Here is a 20,696-nt window from a genome sequence, read left to right as displayed (position 1 = left end):
GGAGGCCAGTCCATGACTGATTGTGTTCCACTGTGTGTGTTTTTCAATCCAGCTATGCTTTTACTGCATTGGCAGTGTGTTTGGGATGTGGGTTTTTTGCATTCATCATATCATCAGATCCCTAACACCACTGGCTGAAATGCAGACCCAAAACATGACAGAGTCTCCACTGTGTATTAAAGATGGTTCCTTTACTTTTCTGAAGTCCTTTGAACCCAGAATTTCACATTTGGATCCATTACTCTATAAGAGCTGTTGTTTACTTCTAGTGTAATTTAGCACACCTCAGTCTTTTCTCCTCATTTCTCTTCCTTAAGAATGGCTTTTTTGATTAAGCCTTAGTGAATAGTAGATGGATCAACTGAAGTCCTGGCACTTGTCCGGTTTCCTCATGTATTCTGAAAAACGCCAACTCTTTTGGCTAATAGCTAATCTTGATAGAGCAGAAAAACTGTTTTATGCCTGTGCTACATTTGGTCCTTTTCATAGATTTGACTAAACAAATTAAAATGAAAATTTTTAAATGTGTTTTCTAATAAAGTGCCTAAGAATTCAATTTAAAATTGTTTGTTTGCTAAGTTGTTTGTTAGCTGTACTCACAACACTGGTGTATCCCTTGGTTTCGGTGCCTTTTTGATGCTTGAATGAGCTAAAGGTAAATGTTAACATTACTCTGAAAATGGTCCAGTACAAGAGCTGGGCTGAAAATTAGTGAAAAAGGAGCCAATATCAAAAAAATATATCTTATTATTATTAGACTTCATTAGTATTATAAATCACATTTTTCTGTTATTTCAGCTGTTGTATCATTCTGGAATATTGCCCTTTAAACTGCTGCTAACCTCACAGAAAATGGAAGTGTTTGAGTTAAGTGTACATACTCAAAATGTAAGCATTACATAAAAAAAAGTTTTAAAAGCAAAGTTCAGTATGTAAGCTGCACTAGCAAAGAAGGGCGAGACAATTTAAGTAGAAGAAAATGGGAGTATATGCAGAAAGACAGCAGGATGAAGCCAAAACGAGATGAGGTTAGAGCATGGGTTAGAGTGACAGATGGAGAGGAAGAAGAAATGCAGAGAACGGTGGTTAAAGCTAAAAAAGAAGGGGGAGTAGGATGGGTGATGGTTTGGGGTAAGACGTGCATTTGATCCACTTATTCAATATAAATGAACCGATGTAGTTCACACGGCTATGTTATGTTGACTTTTTCAAGTCAAGCAAAACTGGTTTCAGTGTCTTCATTTTTTTTTAAACTTTTTTCTTTTATAGTGAATTCACTGCCCTTAAGTACTTTTGCTATGGTGCCTGAATTTTCACATAACATCTGCACAAATGTAGAGTTCGCTGTACTCATCAGTGGTTATGTTTTGGATTTTGTTTCCCACCTTTTCCATTTTTTCCTTTTAGCACATATTCAAATGTAGCTGAGGCCAAAAACACTGCCTCCAAAACATATATATAAAATATATATTTAAGATAGATAGATAGATAGATAGATAGATAGATAGATAGATAGATAGATAGATAGATAGATAGATAGATAGATAGAACATTTAGCTATTTAGGAAACAGGACTGTAAGAAAATACAGTACAGTGTATTAAATAATCTTCTGTATTGTTTTTTTCATATATTTTTCTCCCATTTTTAAATTTATTTTTCTAACATTTACCATCAGGCAAATGTACGTAAAAAAAATAAGTACGAAAGTACAAAAAGAAAAAAGAAACAAACAAAAAATTTGACAGCACTTGGATTTTAAAATTAAGCATTGCCAAACACTAAAATAACTGCATGAACAAAACAGAAAGCAGCATCTAGAATATTCCATCCAATCACTTCTTAATGTATTATTTGTTTATTTTGTCATTCAGAGAAGCACATTCACTTATTAAAATGATAGTTAATGTGCAGCAGTGTTATGTAAATGTACAGGCGGGTGCATTAACAGGTCTCTAAAATGAACCCCAGTGCCTACAAAATTGTAGTTATAAAGTCTGTTTGTGAAGCCAGTCAATTAATAAAACTTACATACAAATACAATATGTGCCAAACTGTGCAAAACCCAAATAAAATTAACCGAACATGCACTCAATGCTGAGATGAAAAAAGTCTGCTCATGCAAATAAACAAGCAGACACATTTCATCTGGTCTGTTGCATTTTATTATTACTGCTTTGAAAATAATCCCTTTACAAACTGCTTTTTTGCTTTGTTTTTGACACTGGTGATGTCTGAAAGATAAAAGTGACTGAAAGACTCGCGCAGACACCATCCAATGAGCTGTCAAAGAAACACAAAACAAATAAAATGTCGCTTTTATTCTAAACAGCAGATGTTTCTGCTTTGCATCAACACATGCTCGTTGCGTCCGCGTTTATAAGACTGCATCATCACATGTTGGCTCAGAAAGATATGATGCTGCTAGAAATTGCCTTTTTATGCAACTATCAGTCCCTGAGGTCACGAATAAATTAGGCAAGAGCACTGGCTTGTGTGGGCTTTTATTGTGCACTGAAGTCACATTTTAACTCAAAAGTTTAAAAAAAATAAACTAAAATTCAGCCTCCGTCTTTGGCTTTGCTGTGGATTTTAAACGTGTTGCATTCACTGGTCTGCTGATGTGCTACTTTTCATACACACCTGTCTTCCCTTCGCTGCAATAGGAGTTACATATCAGATCGTGAGCTATCGATTGTTTCTCTGCAACTATTTTGTCCCTAGCGAAGTTGCCCTTGGCTCGGTGTTCATAGGAAAAGAATAATCTAATCTCTTTGGGAATTTGCTCAACACTTTAAAACGATTATTCTGGTAGTAGAGGTGGAGTAGGGGAATAACGGAGGTTTGTAAAAAGTGTGTGCATGTGTGAGAAGGGGAGGACATGAGAGACAGAAATGTGTTGAATTTGTATTAATATCCCTGAGAAATGACTTAAAAATACATCCTCGAGAGCTGGCATAGAATCTGAATGTTGATTTTATGGTCATATGTTGCTCTCTTCCTTTGTTTGGATGTTTTTGTGAAATGTGTGTGCACTTTCAAATGTGTGTGTGATCGGTGCGCGTATGGTATCAGCACTGGCATCTGTAAGTAGGTGGAAAAGGAGTGCAGCAGGAGGCTTGGCAGATGGAGGGAGGTGTAGCACACCGATTCCAATGAAGGCACCCGCAGGTCAGGTTTGAAAGCAGCAGTCGAGATTTTGATTTTGGAAGTATTAACAAGATGCGGGTCAGCTGCATGCAGCAGAGTATTATCACTTCGTTTTTTCCTATTTTTCTTAAAGCCCGCAGTTTTGGTGCTGTTTCAACTGAGTGTAAACATGCTTGATTTCTCAATTAAATACCAATGTGACCCTTTCAAAGTGCTGGCATTGTCTTATCCACGCTCTGATTGGTCATAATTATTTAAAAGTCGACACTACTACCTGCAATGTGAAGTAAATGTCTTGTCTCTTGGGTTCTTAGTAACAGTTTATTTTATTTTCTAATATAAATGAGCTTTCAGTAGTCAGTTATTCTGACTTTTACTGTAACTTCTTATATTTGAGCAGTATATACCTGCAAAATTATGTGCGGTGAAATTAAAAAAGGGCAATCCTGTGTGAGATTCTCGTTTCTTTTAAAGGTTGGCCGTGTGTCACTGCTGTGGGAGCTTAAAATTCAGTGTCAGGTGAGCGACATAGTGTAAAAATGGCAGAAACACTTTAAAAATAATGATATTCAGCTGTAAAGTTTTACTGGGCCACTCAATTTCTGGACTAAAATTAACAAGTGTTTTGGTTTCAGGCACTTAACAGCTAAATGATCCTCTAAAAACACGCACCACTTTTTATTCAAAAAATGTATTTTGAATGTTTTCTGCCTGAACCAGACGCAGATGTCTCACAGGTTCACTCGAAAAAAACCAAAACCTTTATCCCTGAAAAGTTTTGAATTGCTTTTAGTCCCTTGTGATCAAACACATATTTGAAGGACAGGTTTGAGTGCAGACTCGGTCAGTAACCGAACCTCTGTGGGGAATGAGTGGGATTATCTCAAAATGGTGCTCTGTCAGAAAAACTGCTCCCGTTTGGATCTGAGGGCAAAACAGAAGCTTGTTCTCATGAATATCACAGCATGGCGCGAGGCATGACTTTTTATTCAAGCCTATAAAAGCCTTTTTTATGTAGAAATAATAACCACAGCTAAAGGTCTCTAAAGGCCCTTGAAACACACACATACACGGAAAAAAAAATAGACAAAATAGTGGTATTCCTATCTACAAAGGGCTGGCAAAAGATATGATATCCAAATGATCCAAAATTATCCTAAAACAGAAAACAGGGAATTTATTTAGTTACATTAACATATCAGCCAGGTTGCTCTTCTAATCCATTTACATTCTATTTAAATTTATAGATTACATTAATGGCCTAGTTGCAATTTAAGTGAATGCATGCTGGTGTATAGCAGCCTCCATAGACTTTAAATTAAAAATGGATGTAGGCACTGTGAAATCACCAAAAATTAAGCTAACGAAGCAAACTTAAGCATCCTTTAATCCTTATTTGTTTAGACTGAGAATTGGACAAGTAATATATTTGGGATGTACATGCTAAAAGAAAATCAGAGAACATTAATTATTTGTTGTATTTTTATCTTTAAGTTACATATAAAAATTTGAATTCAGCCTCTCACTGTTGTTGACATGGCCTGTTTTGTCATACAGAAAGACAGTGTTTGGCCCACATTTAGTTTACTGGGATCTGGCCAACCAAACTCTGACTGGGGGGATTTTTTTATCCAGCTGAATTAGGCTGTGCCACATTGATTGACAGGTGTTGTGAACAGGCAGCTGAAGCCCACAGCGATCTGCTGGGCCTTACTCTGGATCCTGTTGGAGCATACTGAAGCATTTTTAATGGATTACCTGATAATATTATGGCTTGTTGTCCAACAAATTTGTGCAATACGTAGCCTTCATTTGTGGCTATGTGCAGTGCACCTGTATAGTTTGTGAATGCAGCTTTCTAACCTAGCTTAGCTGGTCAGCTTGGTGAGCACTCACCCACATTAAGGTTTTTCAGTCAAGTGACATTTTGTACGTCACAATCATGGTGACAATGAAAGAATCAAGTGAATAAGGCCTTAGTCACACAGCTCTAGTGACCAGTCAGTGATCGCCATATTTCTAATGGCTAATGTTGGCAGATAATATTGCTAACTGTATTTTCCTGGAAGTGATGGACTAATCTACAAACTACTGGCAGCTACTGTAGATGGACTGTAAGTGTGAAAAGTATGACACAAACTGGAACCAGGAAAATTAAAAGTTGTGGCTTTTGCTAAGCTTATTAGCATCTTAGACATAATAGCTAGCTTGCTGTCTAACCACTAAACTGTTAAAGATTTTCCACCTGCAGACATTTTTTGACTATTTTTAACTAATTATTTATTTCCAGTATTGTATATATGTATGAAGCTTATTCTCTGTTGATTACTTAACCTTTATGTAATTGTTATGTAGCTATTTTTCATTTATTTAATGCTTTGGAGAACAGAGAAGGTATAGAGTGCCTTTCCTGATGCTGCTTTCAACTGACAGATTACTTCGAATAAAGAAACCAAAGTTAAAAAAACAAAACAAAAAAACAAAACATAAATTCACATAGAATTGTATAATTTTGTCCACTTGATATTATGAGAAATAAAAGGAAGGGGAAAAAAATCATGACACTGAAAGTGATTTGTGGCAACATGAAACCTTTGAAAGTGAATTATATCTGGTGACGTGAAGCAAAAATGAGTGGAAGTAACTGCTGGTGATATGAAGAGGATGGGGCGCACAACAAACTTTCAGGTGAGCGACTAAAAAGACTACAGGTGAGAATACAATTGACTGTGCATTGCTAGAACCTGCTAATAAATGAATTAGAGGGTCAGCTACCCAACTTTAGGTAGTTAAATAAATGTGAAAATAACTTTCCCAGGACTCTGTATGATACTTTAGTGTTACACAGAGCAGCCTTATTTGAAGCTGAGAGTAGAGGTTATTTATGAGAACAGACCTTTGCCATAATAACCTATAACCCAAAGGTTTGGGAGGTGTCGGCATGTTTTTAAAAAAATTATTAGAACGATGCATTCAGCTTAATCTATGACCAATAGCCCCTCACCAGCAGTGAGAGCCATCTTGCAATCAACCACAGTTGTTGCACTGACCTTGCTCTTTGTCCATTTAAATCCACCAAACAACAGCTTGCATACAAAAAAGTAGGATTAAAACAGCACCAAAAATAGCAAAGTCATAAGTTTAATTTTTAACAGAGCTAGGCCACACTCTTGGAATCTGGACCAAGACTTCCCTGATAATGTCCTCTTAAAATCTCATGTTTTAGATGTCAGAATTAATAATTTAAGCTCAGGTGTGAAGGTGCTGCATGTCTAAGCAACTTCTGCTTATCTTTTTAGATGACATGCAGGGAAAAATAGAAAAAAAAACCCATCACATCCAGTCAAATATGAGTGATAGAGGTATACTCACTCCACCCAGGTTGACCTCTCCTTTGCCTCCACTGGAGAATTGGCTGGTCAGCTGGTACAGCATGGTGTGTCCACGCTTCCTGGCCTCACTGAAGTGAGAAGTACTCTTCCCCCTGTGCATCTTGTCCTCTGAAACTGTCACACAGATTCAGTTAAGTCGCAAGGCTGTAAACTTTGTTGTGAGATGGCGATATATGAGAAAAAAAAAAACAGTGCCATCCAACTCAATATCTGAAGTTTTTCTCTGGTGTAGTTACACAACTAAGACACAAAAACACAAGCTCCACTATCCTAAGACTCTTATCCAAATTCATGTTGCCAAAACAAGGGCGTATTTCCCCTGGCATTGGTATTTGTGGCAGACTGTGTTCAGGTTCCACTTGAAGACACATTGCGGCTTGAATCAAACTCCCAATTAGAAACAACTGTCTGAGTTCAATGAACAACTGCCAGCCCAAACAAAACTGCTGTGTAGGATGTGACAGTGATGAACAAGAACACACAGAGAAAATGAAAGCTAGGGGCTCGAGCATGACCCGCTCGTAAATCATGCTCTTAGTAAGCAAATAAAAGCAGTTTCCCCCCCCCCCCCTAAAAACAAACCTTTCAACTTACATTCCTTCTTGCTGTTGAGGCGGCCCTTTTCGTAGGTGTCAGTGATGTCTTTGAATGAGAAGAGAAAGAGAACCATTTCGCCCTTCTCGTTTTTTATGGGCACAATGTCCAACAGACACCAGAAGGCCACACCTGCAACAGAAGCAGAAATGATCATTTAGTAATAGTTTTCCTTTCACCTCATTTGGAGAATGGAGACAAATGCTCATCCTGTGCCGTGTAGAGCTTTAAAGAAAAGCTGGTGTAGCATAAAAAGGGATTTGAATAATATGATGGCATATTAATTAAAGAAAAAACCTGTTTGTACCTCCAAATAAACTTTATGAAACAATGTGCCCACTGGAGAAAAGAGATGGAAGAGGTACAACATTTAGTTGGAGAGTTTGTTTGGCTGTTTGTCTTTAATTCCTCTTTCCTGCTTCCTTCTTTGTTCTGCTCCACCCTCTCTCCTTCCTTTACTCTCCAGCATCCTCGGGTCCCTGCTTCCCTTTTATTTATTTCATTTGGGGGGATAGTTGTCCTGTTTATTGAAGCTTTGCTTGTTTAGTTTTCGTTCTCTTTATTGATTTAATGTCGTACAGCCTATTGTGTAGCTGACCCAGACTCCTTCCACCTTTTGATGACTTTAATCCAGACCAGATATCAGTTTGAGTCCCATTGGTAAACTGAAAGATGTTGGCATACTCTTTATATGTTGTATTCCCTGAGATTAGTTGAGTTGTTTTTGCTGGTTGTCTTTACTTTGTGGCATTTGTGTGGTTAGACTCTCTGTGGACTTTCTCTTTGTACTTGTTTTCAGTCTCAGTGAGGCTCACAACTGATTGTTTTCTGTGTATTTGGGGCCTTATTTAGTCACTGTGTCCTTGGTATTTATTTATTTATTTTGGAAAGTGTGCATTCTTCCTGTCTTTCTTTAAAATCTCTTTATGGCTCATCACACTGGTTTTTTCTATATTTGTGATCCCTTTGTATCCTGTTGGTTGTTTTGTGGTGATTCTCTGGTTGATTTGAATTTAATTACGCCAAACCTTTGTGGTCTAGAGGTCCTGATTGGCAATCAAATTCACGTGGGGTCTTGTGCACCCCATTGCCTTAATGGCATCAGTTTCTCAAGCCAAGGTTGTGCAATTTCACATCATGTCACCATCGCTGAACTGTGGCTACTTGTCATATCCTTGGCATATGGCATAGCCTTTCTATAAATATGCCCCAAATTAGCTGTAGACAGTGATCTGCAGGATAGAACACAAAGTGAAAGAGAAAGTTAGAGGGTTGGATATAACAAGTAAGAGAGGGAAGGAACAGCACAGATCCAAGACCCCACCAGAAACCAGTATGCTCATTAGGAGACTCTGTAGAAATTGTGCTCTGCCACCAAACAGATGTTTCACATCTTCTTTAGTGTCTCTATAGTGTGCTTGTTCGTGTGTCAAACACAGACAGGGAGGAAAGAAGGGGGAAGAAAACATTGTAGATGGTGGTGTTTTAGTGCAAGCCTGTCAGTGTAAATACAACAGGCAGCAAGCCATTTGTGAGTGTTTGTGCTTGCAAATTGTACACACTAGAGGAGTTTACGTGTAGTGAATTCCTTCGGTGACAGACTTCTTTATATACTCTACCAGTCGTGAACATTTGCCAAGTGAGATTCTAGCTTTCAAACTGCATTTTCCTTTTTGACTTTCACAGTCTTTGTTCTAGCCTTCTGCTTTTTTGGTGTCTACTTTTTATTAACTGTGGTGAATTAAAAATCAGTTTTAGCAGCAGTTCCTGACTTTTACTTGCTTTACTCTAAAAAAATAAGAAATAAAAAGATTAAAAGCAGTCGTGTTTTTGTTAAAGTCCAGATTTGACAATCCAATTGTATAATAAGCAGTTCACACACCCTGAGGAAGCAGGTTTGAGCCTCTGTCGAATGAGTATAATCCTGCGTGCCAATCAATGAGGCTTAAACAGTGTTGTATGTTCTCTCCTAATGCATGACATCATATTCTGAGTCAGAAGGATTAGCCAGAAGTTAGAAGGAAGGAGGTAATTCAAGACACTACGTACAGTACCTTATCCTGCATTAGCTGTGGAAATAGGGTACACAACTCCTCTCAGAACCTCTTACTCTGCCTTAATCTTATTGTTTTGTATTAATTATAATGAAAATTGAGGAACACCAACTCTCTAAAAAGCACGTAGGGCACTGCTTAACCGCTCTTTTAAATTCTGCATTCATAATTCAACCAGAACATTGAGCTCTCATCTAAAAATAAATGCACTCTTCAAAATGTTGAAAAAAATGTTTTTTTCATTTTGATCAGGCTGCTGGTTGATCAAAACAAAATAATGTAGTTAATAATATTGGAGCAGCTGGGATCTACTTTATTTCTACAGCTTCTGCAGTATGCACCCACCGTTCTTCTTGTAAAAGTGGACCTCAGCCTGGTACTCTTCTCGGCTCTCCAGAGCCTTCTCCATCTGTTGGGCCACTTGCTCGCTGGTGTCGGCCCCGTACAGGAAGCGGCAGCTGCAGTTCTTCTGCATCACCTCAGTTCTTGTAAAGCCCGTCAATTCGCAGAAGCCATCTGAGCAGTACACAATGGGGTACCCACGGTGACCCTGGGCATTACCCAGCAGGAAATTACTGTCTGTGATGTGGAACATGAGAAGGTAAAGATGTGTTAGAAGTATAGAAGCAGAGGTAGATTTTTTTTACATGCGTTTGTGAAACAGAGAGGTTTTTGATATGAATGTCAGTAACAAGCAAGGCCGAGCTTCATGCATCATGTTTAGCCTGGTGTTTAATACATTATCTCTTCTTCACACAGGGAATCAAAGTCCAGTTAGTTCTTTGAATTTACGTCAAAGCTTTTCAAAGAAAACATGAATCAGAGTTTAGTGTGGATTCATTTTCAGCCGAAATTAATTTCCCCAAGCCTTCATCAGGTCATTTTGGATCTTTGATGGTGGTTATTAGGAATGTTGAATGATACTGAAAGAAATTGGCATCATGCACTGCAGACAGTATGACATAAAACAGTCGACTGGGGTTTATGAGCACCACAAAGGTTAGTGACCGATTTTCCCACTGGGCTTTAGGCTTACTGCTAATTTGAGGATATGAACCGAGAAGAGTCTTGACTCTTCAATTTAAAAATCGAGTGGATAATAGAGAGATGGAGGAAAATGGAAATGTGCCAGTGGAATATAAACATAAATATGAAGTATGACTGGAGAAAGAAAGCAAATGCTTTAAGAATGACCAGTATAAAGCCACACTCAATTTCACCTTTTCAATTTCATCTCATAAGGTGCCAGAGTGAGTGACTCAGTTTAATTTGACTGAACAGGTTCATTTACCTGTTTGTTCTATGTTTGACTGATGTGATGCCACATTTATGGAGCTGCAGATTAGAAAATACAGTGTACTTCAGTGAAAGCTGCAGAACATCTAAGCATGCAAATGTGACATTGACGTGGTGGAATATTTGCTTTAGTTTACATGTGGATCGTATGATGTGGTTATTGCCTCTGCACTTGTTTAATTCTGCAACAAAACAGCTTTGCTTTGGTTCCATTTCAGCACCACGGACAGCTCTTGTTTAGTTATTTCTGCAGGACATAAAGCCACAAAGCACGTTCGTCGGTCTGAGATCTTATCCCAGTAACTCAAGGCTGTAGTATTCAAAGGCTCTACATTTCTTCTGCATATCTACATGTGTTAATCTTGATGACAGGATAGAGTTTGATGTCACATGTTCCCTCGCTTGCTACAAGCATGTGACCTTGCTGCAGTGAGGTTCCTTTGTATGGCAAACATTTTGGTTATGTGTATACCAGAATGACTTGGGTTTTTTTTTAGTGTGTTGCATTACATCCCACATTTTCTAAATGCAATACATAGAAGCATACACATTGTTGCGATGATAAAAAAGTAACCATATTATATAATGTTTATTTAATCTGGATAATGCTGGGTATTTTCAGTCACTGAGCTGATATTACCACTTTGTTTTCCTGATTCATTTCCTCTTTAGGACACACAGTCAAACCCATATTTCAGTCTCTTTTCACAACTTTGCAACAAAGAAGAGAAAACAATCATCAGTCTCCAGTTTTTGTATCCTTACAAATGCTCAGCGAGTGTCAAACAACCACCAGCTTACACTAGATTTGTGACTCCTCACCTACAGGCTTCCAGGCAGAATGTGGTGAGTGAAACATAGTCTGGTAGAAAATGACTTCTGCAGACAAAATAAACAGCCTGAAGCTAGAAACATTAACAGATACTGTAGCTGAACCTGTCAGCACAAAAAGTATGGCTTTACTACTTTAGATTGCATTATGTTGTTCATAAGCAGTAGATACAGCGTGGATCTCATAGAATAGATGCTTCAGATGTTAGAAAACACACTACTTTGACTTTAAGGGTATGTAAAAATATTTGTGGTTTGAAATCTGCTTTACTGAAAAGGTCATTCATCTTTATACTGAATTTGCTGTAATAATCCAGGAAGTATTTATGCATATTTGCTCATTATTTCTTTGAACAAGTTACTATTGAGGCCTCAGCAAAGTAACTGACTTGTCTCTGCTGTCAAATTGAAAACATCAGACTGCAGAATTTGTGCCCAGAGAGTAAGAGGCAGCACACAGACAGACAGACAGACCGATAGACTGCTCTGTATGCTCACGATTCCACAGAGAGAAAGTCTAAGAAGGAGTATTAAACAGCTGCTGCTGCACTTTCCATAATCTAGCACTTTAATTGGCCGGGCTGAAGAGAAAGCAGTCGACAGGGGATGTCTTTTCTGAGCGGTGACAACCTTTCTTGGGTGTGCAGCGAGCAGCAACTAAACTGTCACTGTGGAATTATAGAAGGAGACAGGCATTAGTCTGATCCATCAGCAGGCAGAGGAAGTTTTATGCCAGTCTATGCTATGGCTTGATGGTGCTCAGCAAGGAGAAATTGTACTATTTCTGTTCCATATTCTGCTGCAGATCTTTGTGAACAAAGATTCACACCTGTTATTTTTTTATGATACTGTATATTCAGGTTTTTTTTCTGCAGGTAAAGTCACAACTCTGAATAGAAAGCATCCTAAAAAACTCAGTCGTCCCCCCCCCCACACACACACACACACCCGGTTTCACATCTTAAAAAAACCCTTCACCTGAGAAACAATGGCGGAACAAGATGTGATTGCCTATCCAGCTGGGAAAAAAAAGAAACATGGCCTGTTTTTCATGTTCTATAAATTCCTAACACTCTAACTCAGTGAGCCAGCAAGTGTCAGAGAGCAACCGCATTCATCTCTGGTTTATGTAATGTTTACCTAAGAATAGGTACATCTCTACTCAGCATCCCTAAATCGGTCCTCTAAATAGGTCAAGGGCAGGGGTAGTCATTAATCACTTTATAAGGAAACATTAGAACCAACGGGCCATGAAGGGAAAAACTTTTATGCTGTGTTTGGAGGTGTGCAAAGTTTCATGGATGGGCAAATGGAAAGGTTTTCTTAAAGTGCACTAAAACTTTTAAATGAGTTAGCATTTTATTTCAAGTTCCACTCTTTCAGTCATCATGTAGGTTTTTGTATTCATTCACTAATTGATGATTAAGTCAAGCAATTGTTGTTGCTGGTGGTGTGAGATAAGGGGTGTTGAACCTGTGGCTTTTGCCCATCTCTACTGACTCCCTGTGAACCTCAGTTAAGGTGGTATGCAGTGATATAGAACAAAAAAAAATACAGTATCTAGTTATGGATTTCAAAATTTTTAAAAATTAAAAACACAGAAGAAAATGGAGAATTTAACAGCGTGTGGACAGATTTGTTTGCTTTCACCACCAACGCTGCTGGCTTCCTGGTATGTTTGATCTGCTGCTGGACTTTTGTCAAAATCAAATTGAAACTTTCCTATTTTTTGTTTACTTTTACTGTATAAAGCTAATAGGCTGCTAATTATTTTATTTTATTATCAAAGTAGGCTCTGAGAGGTGCAGACCTTCAAAGCTGCTTTACTAAGTAGTTGTATACTATACATGCTATTGGATAGTTTTTCCTCCACTTCATTATTGTCCAGTTTTGTTTGTAATTTAAAAAAATAGCTATTTCACAAATGCAAAAAAACCAAACCAAACAAAATAAAAATATGACGTTCTTGTCATTTAAAATGTCAAATAATCATAAATAACCCACTGCAGAGTAGTCATGTGGTAAAAGGTTTTAAATATTTACAGCTGTCAAAGATGTTTTAAATGATTTTTAAATGAGGTGCTGTCACCTTCATTAAGAAAATATATGCTTTATTTATCCTAAATTTGGGAAATTATTTTGTTACTGCAGGTGAAAAAGACTAACTTGCTGAATAACATGTGCAAGTCTCATAAACTTTTATTTCCCACAGATATTATTTTATGCAAATTAATCCAAAATCCTACTGGCTTTTGGTCAACGATAACCATTTTATTTCCTGAATAAAGACCTTTCACCTTATTTATTTCAGTTCTACAGTCGCATGTTTATTTCTTCATTAATAAGTTAAGCTATACAGCAACCACATGAACCGCACTGTAAACAGTTTTGTCTGTGCATGCATTTGTGTGGCTGTGACAATGCCTCAATTCTTAGTCTGTAATCCTCTGAGGGATATTGCTTCCAGTAGCCGCTCAGCTGACTCGCTACAACTGTAATCTGACATGATGACACTACATGCTACTGCTAACATCAAGCAGCCGGCCTCGTGTCCATATAAGAGTTCTTCTGTGCATAAAAGACTGATGAAACCCAAGAGGCCTGGCCACTTCCTCAGAAGCTAATTACCACTCAGTAGCATGTAATTACTTATTGGGGCAGATGGGTGAGAGCACAAGAAGGAGTGGGCTTGCAGGGGGAAAGGGTCACTGGTTTGACAAAGAGGCACGTGGGAAAATCAGTCACTTTGATGTCAACGATTAATAAAGATGTTTGAATTAAACGCAAAGACAGAAAAAAAGTATCTGTGCAGTCGTGATCTAACTCCCGTTAAAGGTAAAAAGACTGCAGCTCCATAGCACCTTTATATCAAGAACAGTGCAAAGTGCTTTACAAAGCCTCACACCCACTCACACCTAAATTCACACACCGATGGAGGCGGAGCTGCAATGTAAGGTGCAGACCTGCACATTAGAAGCAGATTTATTTCGGTGTCTTGCTTGAAAACACCGACATGCATGGAGTAAGCCACCTGGGGACTCAACCACCAACCTGAACAATTACAGCAGAGCCTATTCCAAATGTACAGATCAAACTTTGCCACCTGTTACCACTGACTTTTAAAAAAACAAAACAAAAAGAGCAGCAAAGGATACAGCCACAAAAGAGTCTCAGCTATTATCTGGCTTCTATTTGGTGTTGGTTTCTGCAGCTGCCTATTAAGACCCGCTCATCAGCTGGGTAACAATGAGCTCCGTGAGCGTCAGCCTGACATTCTTTCCTGGCTCCTCTTTGGTTCTTTAGCTGCCTTTTATTAGAAAAGTGTTTAGGGGGAAAATAAACCCACTTCTTATCTTTGCCGGCAGCTGCCCCGTGGTTACGCTGCCCTGCAGGGTGAGCACTGCTGTCAGTGTAAAAATGCTGCTGGGGAGGTCGTGTACAAGAGCTCAGGGAGGTGGAGTTGGGTATAAAGGATGGGCATCTATACTGTAACACACACAGGCAGAGCACAGTGCCACCAGTATAATGGAAACTCTGGTTTTTAGGCAGTGTTGAGGATGAGCATCCAGACTGCTGACGTGCAAAACAAATCTACAGCCAGAACTGCAATTGTAACTTCACCCTGACCTTTGATCCTTTATAATTGCCCTTCAGAAATAATAATAATAAAAAAAGAAAGACTATTCAAACCAACAAAGAGATTTTTTTTTTTTTTGAAAGAGCGTGATGTGGTTTTGTTGCCTTGAGCACAGGCACTCAGATACACACAGGGAGACATCTCCTTTTGGGAAACATGGACGCTGACATTGCTGTGAGCCAAATACTGTGCTGTGTGTGTCAAAGGTTATCCGACCTAACCTGCCCTGACATTTTGCTTACCGCAGGGCTGTTCAGCTGGGTAATTGTCTCAGACCAGGAACCGTTAAATTATAAGCAACTTAAAATTGCTTTCGCTTTAATAACTGTTATTCTTAAGGTCAAGCACAGCCACATCAATATTTATGAGGATAAACACGCAAAAAAAACTCTTGGTGGAGAAATTACCCTGAAACACCCGGAAAATGCTCAACGTGAAGCTGCACGATAGATAATGACTGTAAGATTTGGGGCTTTTAAGATAATGTATTATTTGGTCCGTCAGAGCAAACAGATGCACAAAAGCACAACGTAGCCTTGTTTTGCATAGTGGAAATAATTACATGGACATGCAGGAATGTAATGATGAAATAACTGTCTCAGATGCTGCTCTTATTATATATGGCAGTCAAGGCAGGGGCTTAGTTGGAGTGGCACATTAAATAAAATTTTTGGACAATGTTTGACTGCGAGGCTGCTCACTCAGCAGGGGAGCTTCTTTTGGTTCCGCTGATCTAAATACATTCTTTACTCAGACTGATGGACTTAGCCATTTTTGCTGTAAGAAACTTTTACCTCGTCATCAGTTTATGTTTTAAACTGCATTGCATATTGCTTGTAAAAATATTAGATTTGAGAAGAAACTGGTGTTCAGTGTACAATGATGTGATACTATTAACTTATTTAACATAATAGAAATTGTAAAAGTAAAAGACTGCACAGGTTTCATATAGAAATCTACAAATAATTTTCCTTGTGTAAATAATGCATAAATAACACATAATACAATCAGTCACATCATTAAGCACAACTGTTCAACTGCTTGTTAGGGCAAATATCTAGCCAGCCAATTCATTAGCAGCAACTCAAAGCATTTTGTGCAGACATGTTCAAGACAACCTGCTGAAGGTTAAACTGAGCATCAGAATAGGGATTAAAGGGGACTTTGAATGTGACATGGTGCTGGTGAAAGACGGGCTGATTTGAATTGTTCAGAAATTCATCTCTACAGTTTTACAGATAATGGTGTGAAAAAGAGAAAGTATCCATTGTGCAGTAGTTCTCTAAAGGAAATGAGAAGAATGGCCAGAGTGGTTTGAGCTGATAGGAAGGCAACAGAAACTTAAATACCACTCGCTGTAACCAGGGTATGCAGAAGAGCATCTCTAAATGAACCTCGAAGCAGATGAGCTGTAGCAGCAGAAGACCACACCTGTAGCCACCTCTGTCAGCTAAAAACAGGAAACTAAGGCTGCACTTCACACAGGGTCACAAAAACGGGATCATAAGACTAGAAAAACACTGCCTGGTCTGATGAGTGCTGATTCTGCTGGAGCATTCAGATGGTAGGGTCAGACTTTGACGTAAACGACATGAAAATATGGATTCATCCTGCCTTGTATCAAAGTTTCAGGCTGGCAGTGGTGATGTAATGGTGTGGGGAATATTTTCTTGGCATAGTTTGGTCCCTTAATACTACCTGAGCATAATTTGAACTCCACAATCTACCTGATTATTGATGCTGACCATGTCTATTTCTTTATGACCACAGCGTACCCATTTTCTGACTTTCTTCTTCCAGAGGATAACGCACCATCTCACAACTCTCTAATTGGCTTCTTGAACATGACGATGAGTTCACTGTACTCAGAGGGTCTCCACAGTCATCAGATCACAGTCAAATGAGCACCTTTGGGATGCCGTAGAACGTCAGATTCTCATCATGGATGCGCAGCTGCCACATCAATATGGACCAAAATATTCAAACAAGGTTTCCAGCAGCAGGGAGTCCAACCTGGAACTAGCAACGTGTACCTATTGAAGTGGCTGATGAGCTAATATAAACTGTAATTGGTGAGTCAAGCCAAGGGTTATGTTTTCATGAAGAGTTTTTTTTTGTGATCTAATTGAACTTCTTTGACTTTATTTTCAATATTGAACAGTTAGTAAATGATGTAGCAGGTTTAATTGATGGTCTGTTGTCTTTGTGTAACTGCACATTTAGTGATGATGTGTTGGCTGATTTAAACTGAGACCTGCTACTTTTTACATGTTTCCTGCACATGAAGATTCATTTTCAAATTTAACTGAATCTTGAGTTTGACTTGACTTAATTTTTTTAATTAATACAATTAATTTGCAGTAATTTAACATTAAAATAAGTCTTGTAAAAATAATTAAGAATCTTCTCCAGGCATATTTTAGGACTCCTAATACTGATTTTCCAGCAAAGCGAACTGGAGTATCACAAATCAGACAATTTTTTTCTTCCATCCTGAAAATATGAATGCAGGTTCCCTGTGTCTAAATTCTATCCAGTGAAGCTCAAACATCCAAGTGAAACCCACAAAAACAAACACTCTAATGAATGCTGCATGCACCAGACCGACGGCAGTTGGGGGCGACACAGAAGAGAGACTGCAGGTGCACGACCCACAATGCCACTTGTTTTAAGATGCTCTTTCCTGGAACAAGAGACCAGCTGCTTACAAGTCCTTAATTAGAAAGCAAGTTCAAGTGTTTTCTCTTTAGTCGACCATCTTTTTCTCCGAGTCCAAAGTGTTCGAGCATCATCCATGTCAAGTGGCAGGACCCTGTCACCCGGGCAACAGGAAGGAAGCTATTTTGAGCAGTGGGCACTCTGCCACTCCTGTAGGAGCCACAGCCTTATGGCAGGGATGACAATGAGTTGGGGAAAATTTTTTTTAGATGCACGTCTCGCTAATGGCTACATGTTTTTATTGATTTATCTTTTATTCTGAATGAACGTTACACACTCAAAACCGGCACTACAGTATATATAAACAAATGACAAATTAAAGGAAAACCTGAACACTTAACTAACAGCAAGGGCATCTGGTGGGTTAGTTAACCCATGGGAGGTATCCTCTTGAGTGGTTTGGGTTCACTTAGAGGAAGGGTGATCATAAATAAGGCCTGGGGATTAGATTCAGCCCAACACAGACTTCATTCTGGTTCACTGAACGGCTTTGGAAAATGTGAAGTGCATAAAGTTTGGGCTTTTAACCATATTTTCATACGTTTCACAGCTCTGGCTACTGATAAAGTCCTTTCCTATGGCTATTCATACTATTTTAAAGTAAATTAGAGACGTGCTGTGGAAATTGCACTTCTTTTTCTTATTTTTATACATCTCAGGGATTAAAGTTGTAGCTAAACTTCTTCACGCTCACAGAAAGGGAAGTTTCACTGATCCAGCCCACTTAAGATCAAAATGAGCTGTATGTGGCTGCTGACTTAGAAAGAAGTGTCAAATCAATACAAAGTTGTTGTACTCTCAGCAAGTAAGGAAATATCTATTAAATGAGAAAAATCTATAGGGCGACTGTAAGACTTGTAGAATTAAAGCTAATGAACAATGAGGTTGATCTGAGGGCACTCAGTGGTCCACCATCCTACTAAGACAATATTTTTCCTTTAATTTGTCACCTGTTTACTGTCATTTGTATTTTATTCTGAAGTTTTAGAAGTGGGCTCAGCTCCAGATCTAATGGCTGTACGACCAAAATACAACAAGTAAATGTGGAAGAGTCCTATGACACCCTGAAACACCCTAAAGAGCACTGAATGTTTCTCAACATTACTGTCAACATTGAAATGTTTAGCTCAAGGGCACACAGGGACCTGTCTGACCTCCTGGCCCTCCAGCTGAACTGTGCAGTAGTCACATCATCTCTAGACTGAGTGCGAATCCTCTCGGCTCACAAAACTCCACTTTTGTATTTTCAGCTCCTTTAGTGCCCAGATACAAGAACAATTCGCGACGAGGTGAGTGCAAGTGTGCTTTAAGAAATTGAGAGATATCTCATTAGAATACCCGGCTCGCAAATTGAAGCTATAATTGCATACCCTGCACATCACTTACACGGTAATGTCTCCCATTTCACTGTGTTTATATTTCCCCAAGTGGAACGGAGACCGAGCTCTAAGAATCACAGCGAGCCATCCGTTCAATCTGGCTGCTGAAACCAGGCGAGGGAGGACAGGCTGAATCGACAAACAAACAAAACACAGACGTCCCCGTGGCATTTATTTACAACGAGCCGCAACCTCCCCTGAGAGGGGCACAAGGTGCAAAACAAGAGGCACGAGCTAAGCAAAAATGGCAGTGCTGCCTAATGGCTGCTCGGCTACTGTGAGGCTAAATGTGTGAAACAAATGTGAGATGTTGAGTGCAAGAAAACTTTTTCTTTTCTTTTTTTTTATTCAAGTGGAACCAGCAGCAGATGCTATTTTAGTCAGGACATTTGTACTGATTGTGATGACCTGAGAAGAGCTGAATCCAAGTTCTGCCCAAGTTTAAAGCAGAGGATGAAGAGAAACAAATTTTAATTCAGGCAGTGGGCTCTCTCACAGTGAAAACACAGCACAGGAGTCTGTATTTGATTTGATGCCAGCCACAAAACTTCCATTACTTTAGTTTATTAGCTGTATTTTAAAAACTGACAAGAAAAGAGGAGACAAATGACCACACAATAGATTTAAATGAGGCAAAGTCCAAGTCAGCAACCTAAACTACCAGGTTTTTTTTTTTTCACTGAGTGAGGATTTATCAGAGAAGCTCAGCCTCACAGGACACTTACGTGTGCCATCGAAGCGTGTGGCGATGGTGTCTAGAAAGGTGTTCTGTGGGGCCAGGAGGCCCTTCATCACCGGCATCTTGACCCCGATTTAGGAAGGTCACCTGCTAGCTTGAGGTCACACCATCCCAAAGGCACAGCAGGTAGCTTCCAGGGAGTCTCAGCAGGTGCGTGAGACTTTGAGGGTGACTCTCTGGCACCAGCCGCAGGGATGCACATTTACAGTAAATGCTGCCACCCTTCCCCGAGCGATGCCTTCTCAGTAAATCAACAGCGTGGCTTTGGGAGGACTAAAATAGCTCACTCCAACAATGCAGAGGTTTGGGTGCAGTCTCGAAAAGGAGAAATTAAGAGTCACGGTCACGAGCAGCTGAAGAAGGGATCAAGTGCAACTGACTCTGAGATCCAAAGAGCTTCAAAACAGTGAGCCCAGCTGTTGCTTGTCTGCACCTTTCAGTCGGAGCGCCGATCCCGGCAGCAGTGTGGAGGAAGTTATCCTCCAAGTGCGCTGCGCTTTCCATTTAAAAGAGGACCGCAAATCTGTGCGACGAAAAATAACAGCATGTGTCTACACCTCTTTTCAGTGATGCTCAGTGATGTGTCAGGATGCTGTGGGGGAGTAGTTGCATCTTCTTGAGCGTTCTCCCCTCCTCGCTACTCTCCCTCTCCCTCACTCCTGCTCCCATCCGCGCCGGTGATATATCAGCCAATGAGATACAGGCATCCTCTGTAGGGACCTGTTTTCATCTGTGGTGGGGGTATAGAGAGAGAGAGGGGGAGAAAGAGAGTAAGGGAAGAAAGGGAGAGGTAGAGGAAAGAGGGAGGGGTGAGGCTTTGGGAGCATCTGACAGCACCATCACACCCAGCAGTGGTACTATCAGCACATGGCTTTTGTGGGCATGTCTGCAAAGCAAGGAAAGATGG

General features: G+C 39.5%; 1 protein-coding gene across 3 annotated transcripts in view; it reads right to left on the bottom strand.

Moving 5' to 3' along the window:
• Nucleotides 1-20,696, bottom strand: part of kcnh4b (potassium voltage-gated channel, subfamily H (eag-related), member 4b) — a 42,469-nt gene that overhangs the window by 18,457 nt on the left and 3,316 nt on the right. For all 3 annotated transcript variants that reach the window (XM_082543152.1, XM_082543154.1, XM_082543153.1), the window contains exons 2-5: nucleotides 19,776-20,519; nucleotides 9,535-9,768; nucleotides 7,136-7,267; nucleotides 6,522-6,655 (exon numbers count right to left, since the gene is read on the bottom strand). In XM_082543152.1, the coding sequence (XP_082399278.1) occupies nucleotides 6,522-6,655; nucleotides 7,136-7,267; nucleotides 9,535-9,768; nucleotides 19,776-19,851 (576 nt within the window). In that variant the 5' untranslated portion in view covers nucleotides 19,852-20,519. The remainder of the gene's footprint in view (nucleotides 1-6,521; nucleotides 6,656-7,135; nucleotides 7,268-9,534; nucleotides 9,769-19,775; nucleotides 20,520-20,696) is intronic.

Source organism: Aulonocara stuartgranti (genome assembly GCF_965226115.1).
Source record: "Aulonocara stuartgranti genome assembly, chromosome: 8".
Taxonomy (NCBI): domain Eukaryota; kingdom Metazoa; phylum Chordata; class Actinopteri; order Cichliformes; family Cichlidae; genus Aulonocara; species Aulonocara stuartgranti.
Note: the sequence above shows the minus strand (reverse complement) of the source record. Positions and strands in the feature narration are given on the sequence as shown.